General features: G+C 32.9%; 1 protein-coding gene across 5 annotated transcripts in view; it reads left to right on the forward strand.

Moving 5' to 3' along the window:
- Positions 1-5292, forward strand: part of CD36 (CD36 molecule (thrombospondin receptor)) — a 60173-nt gene that overhangs the window by 26584 nt on the left and 28297 nt on the right. For all 5 annotated transcript variants that reach the window (XR_001361415.1, XM_005862925.2, XM_005862924.2 and 2 more), the window contains 2 exons: positions 1732-1824; positions 2312-2505. Coding sequence is in view for 4 of the 5 variants with exons in the window: in XM_005862925.2 (XP_005862987.1) it covers positions 2386-2505 (120 nt within the window). In the remaining variant the exon portion in view is untranslated. The remainder of the gene's footprint in view (positions 1-1731; positions 1825-2311; positions 2506-5292) is intronic.

Consider the following 5292-nt stretch of genomic DNA (forward strand, 5'->3'; position numbering starts at 1 on the left):
TTGAATAGGGTTATTTATTTGCAGGATGATTTCTATGCTTACCAATTACTATGGTTGTTTACAAGATTATGTTTCAAGACAAGTTTAAGATGCTGTTTAGTTATACTTTGCAAAGTAATTCTACTTGATGTTATCCAGTCCTTATTATAAACTTTAAATAACTTGGTCTATTGTATTATGACAAGCACAGCCAACATCATATTTGGTAGCATGTTGTATGATTTTAGAGGAGAGAGAAAACTATCTTCACACTCTACCTCAAGCAGTTAATAAAAAAGCCAACCCACTTGCTCAGTGACACGAAATTCCGCAGGAAAAATGTCAAGTGTAGGCTTATGTGTTTTTTCCTTTTATATTTGAAAAAAACACGTGACACTCATGACTCAAGCCTCTTAACCACCAGAACCCTGGTATGAATGAGTTTGTTGCATCCTGACTACCGGGGAAGTATCCTAGGTATAAGAAGGTATATAGAGAGATCACAATGGATAAGAAGAAGTAAAATAAATAAATAAAATTGCCACGGAAAATTTTTGTAAAATTTATCTTTCCCCATTTGGGGAAAAAAGTCTTATTCTTTTTATTGTCTTACCATTATTTTCTTAGCTATGCAAATAATACTTTTGAAAAACTAAATGGTTCTACAGTAGAAATATATATTAATAAAATCATAAGACTTGTACAACTGTTGCAATAAAACTGCGGAAGAAAATCTGAGACCCTAACAAAATATAATTTTTATTATTACATTTAAAGTGTTGACAAAAATATGTTGTGCGTGTATCTTTTTTTGTACCCTATGTTCTGTTGGTATGTATGTTTTCCTTGGCCATAGGCATTTTGAAGTAGAGAATATTTGTTTACAAGCTACAAAGCATTCTGACTGTTCACTAATGTTCGGTCAACCCCACTTTAAAAAATGCTGTTAGAGCCCTGCTGGCATGGCATGGCATGGCTTGGTTGAGCATAGACCTATGAACCAGGAGGTCATGGTTCCATTTCAGTCAGGGCATATGCCTGGGTTGCAGGCTCCATACCCAATAGGGGGTAGGTAGGAGGCAGCTGATCAATGTTTCCCTCTCATCATTGATGTTTCTATCTCTCTCTCCCTCTTCCTTCCTCTCTGAAATCAATGAAAAACATTCTTTAAATGCTATTACAATCATAATAGCATGTACTTTCAAATATTAGAAGTAATAGGTTCTTATTAACTTTGTTACAAGAGGAACCATTCACTCCACCAATCATTTTCTTCCAATTTTTATGAAATAAACACATAGTAGAAAGATACCAAAAAATTGACTAGGTGAAATACATACTGGCACAAACAAGTTCATTTTAACAGTTGGCATGGATCAGTTGCCCATGACAATATAATATTACAATATAATGTGAATATGTACAAAATAATTATTTGAGACTAGTAACAAAGCAATGCTTAGCATTAAAACTAGGCATCATTTACATGATATAATTTCTTCAAATTCTTTGCACCTTTAGTGTATCCAAAAGTCAATAATTAACAATAAAATTGAAAGTAAAGGACGTTTCTTTAAAATATTTCAATGTTTTCAACAATTCAAGAAACAATTTAGGCATAAGTTCAGCAGTCATGAAAATGGGATTTTCTTTTCATAGCAATGATAATCTTGGTGATATTAGTATTCTAGTATTCATTTTGTAATATTGTATTTCCCCAATTTATCCATGCTTCTTTTTTTGTTTTAACAGATAGCTGACAATGCCTAGAAGAATTGATTCTTTCTGAGACACATCAAATCACTTTTCATAAAATCCATATCTTGCTGTTCATTTGTGAATAAGGTAAAGAGAACATGTTACCACACTTGCTTAGCTCTTAGATGGAGCAGACATCAGCCCACTCACATTCGGTTTGAAGGAAAACTCCAGACAGAGTGTGGCAGGTGTGTCTGAGTGGATAAGCCACTACAGGGTAAGGATGCAACTGTCACAGACTGGGGGAAGGTAGATTAGGGTGAGAGCACAGTAAGCATGTTCTCCTTAGATAAGATTTTCATGTTAATTATCCATAAGAAGAAAACTAAGGGGAGAATTTTTTTAAATGCTGCATATGACAATATTTTTAATTTCTACCCCTGGTAGATAGTAAAAGGCAAGAAAGGGGAGGACCTGATCTAGAAAATCAGTTTCTTTAAAAAAAAAAAAAAAAGGAAAGCACTTGTTTATTGATAACTGGGAAAATAATCTGTTTCATAATGTGTTTTCTTGTACTTTGATCTGTTTGTATTGATATTTAAGCGTCTGTTTTATGATCTCTTCCTAATGACAGAACCAGAGTTCTTGGAACCCGGGAGTTTGAAAGGAGCAGGTGCCGAACCTTTACTTTTTCCCTGAACAAGAAAAATGGGCTGTGATCGGAACTGTGGGCTCATTACTGGCGCTGTCATTGGCGCAGTGCTGGCTGTGTTTGGCGGTATTCTAATGCCAGTCGGAGACTTACTTATTGAGAAGACAATTAAAAAGGTACAAGTAGTCAAAAGGATATTTTTTGTCAGCCTGATTCATTCTATCTTCTGTCCCTTATTTGCTTTGGGTACCTGTTTAATATTTTATGGTAACTGGTAACTTTGTGTCCTCAGGACAAAAGTGATTATGGGCTACCACAACTGTACACAATAGAGAAATGTTAAAAGTATATTTACCATAAGTGAATTGCTACCTTAGGTACAAATATTCAAATTCTGATAAAAGCTGTTCATAGGTACACAGGTAAGTTGAAATAATTGTTTATGTCTAAAAAAGTATGCTTTTGAATAAAAAATAGGTAATTGTATAAAAATATCTTGGTTAAAACTGAGAAAAGTAAATGTGTATGTATAATATATAATATAGAACATGTATAATATTAATATATAAACATATATACATAGTCATTTAAACATAATTATGTTTAATAATGGATCAGAAATTTTTGGTAAAACTGATAGCTATTTTTTATTTGGTAAACTACTGTGGGTTTTTTTTTTTTACAATATGTGTAATATTTCCTATTTATAAAGCTTTATGTTTTAGAAAATGCTTTCAGAAATGTTATATAGGACATATGCCAGTGTATATGCAACAGCAGAGTAGTTGTAACCTAGTTAGAGTAATTCAATAGATAGGTTTGCACAAAAAACTAGAATTAATTTCCCACCCTAGTTCCTTAGCTTCACATGCACCATCTTCAACTGATAGAGAGAGAAAGACTAGGATAAGGACATACCGACCTGTTGGAGTCCTAAACCCAGGATGGCAAATTCAAACAGTTTCAGAAGTTTGGAGACAGAGTTAAAAAAAAAAAAGAAAGAAAGAAAAAAGAAAAAGTGAAGCTGTGAAGAACAAGAGAAAATGAACAGGAACTATTGTGAATGTGAGAATGTGTGCCCTACCTGAATACATGTATTTTTCTTTTTTCAAAACATAATTCTGGCCAAATAAAACATGTCTGAGTACTGGCCTCAGTTCTCAGCCTGATTAGATGTCAATGGCCTAGACAGAGGGTTAATAAGCACAGTGCACAATTGAGAACAATAAGAATTAAATCATAAAATGGGCTATACCTACGAATTCATACTGAAATTTCTGTTACTGCCAAGGCCTTTATCTTCCTCATCCATTTATCTATATTTGACATCTTCCTCTTACGAGGAATATAAATAAATACCATTTCATTTCACAGAAGCATTGACTTAATTGACTAATATGAAGAATTCATTTTAAATCTATTTCTGATTATGACAATTACTATTTTCTATTCCTTTCTTTAGCTAAAAATTATAGAGTTAAAATAAATAACCTCACTGTTCCATTACAGCTGCTGTCTTATGGAAAAAATAGGACATTTTTTAGGTTATAGTTCCTGTACTTGCATGCTATATTTGCTCCATACTAATATTGAGGTTTGTGGCTTTCCTATTGCTAACAGATCATAAGTCTTCAGCCCTGAGAATTTAATTAAAATATTATAAATTGAATGTCATCCACTTCTTTGGAATTCCCAATTTTATTGACATTACTTTTGATGTGGTTTGATAGAGACAGATAGGTCTCAGTGAGATGAAGCTTATGTGACTGTGAGATGGGATCGCCATTGCTTAATATCCTTCCTGCTCTGTCATCTGCACCCCCGTCTGGATTTCTGTGCGGAAAGAACAGATGCAGCATGTGTGCTAACACAGAAACTACAACTTACCTTTTGGAAAAGTTTCCAGAATAGAAATGTCACAATAATGTCCCACTGCAGAGCATTTTAGACCAAGACTATTTTTTCTAATACATAATTGACAATCAGTAGCTGATTATTGATCATCAGTAATATGATTATTTATTTATTCAGTAATAGTAGTACATATAGAACCTTTGTTAGGTGGCATGCAAACTACTTGCATCTATTTTAATTGTTCAGTATTTATCTCATGTTCATAATAGCTAACCCTGAGGAAATAAGAATTTTGAGAATCAAAAATTTGCTTTTGTATAGAGACTAAGAAAGAATAAAATGAAATTTATCTCAACAAATTTATGACTTAACTGGGGGAAAGCATATTATAAATAAAATAGAGAGAGACCTATTGAGACTCATAAATGAATTTTAAAGTGTATAACATAGAAAAAATAAATGCTATTTAGAAAGAGAGCTCTCAGCATATTCAAAAACTTCAGGAAGAAAGTGAAATTTGAGTTGGATTTTGTAGTACCATGGAATTGTAGAAGTTCAAAGGAGGCTGCAATAAAGGCATGAAAGGGCTGATAAATGCTATGGAAAAAGTTGTGAGAGTGCAATTAAATGTTGTAAAGAAGAAATAAGGAAAATAGAGTATGTGCCAAAACTATGGGATTAACAAGAGATTATTAGAAAGACAACAACATGGGGTAAGATTTAGGAAGTTTTGAACATGAGCAGAAGAATAATTAATGATGTTCTAGGCAATAGTCATTGGTGTATGTTTTATGATAGATGTGCAGTTGGAAGTTGATATCAAATGGCTAGCATTTATTTAGTGCTACTAAGAGCTTCACATATACTCATTTATTTAATGTTTACAAATACCCATGAGAAGGTACTATTATTTTACCCATTTTACAATTACAAGATCTTAAAAAACACTTGCCAACTCACCTAGCCAAAAGGAGGAGGAGGATTCAGGTTCCAAAACTAGGCAATCAATCTCAAGGCAGAAAGTAGATGATACAAGTCTTGTGCTCTAGCTGTGGTAGACAGTGTTGGAAAGTAAAAAGACAAAAAAAAAAAAAAAAAAAAAAAAAAAA

This window comes from Myotis brandtii, unplaced genomic scaffold (genome assembly GCF_000412655.1).
Source record: "Myotis brandtii unplaced genomic scaffold, ASM41265v1 scaffold17, whole genome shotgun sequence".
Classification (NCBI taxonomy): Eukaryota; Metazoa; Chordata; class Mammalia; order Chiroptera; family Vespertilionidae; genus Myotis; species Myotis brandtii.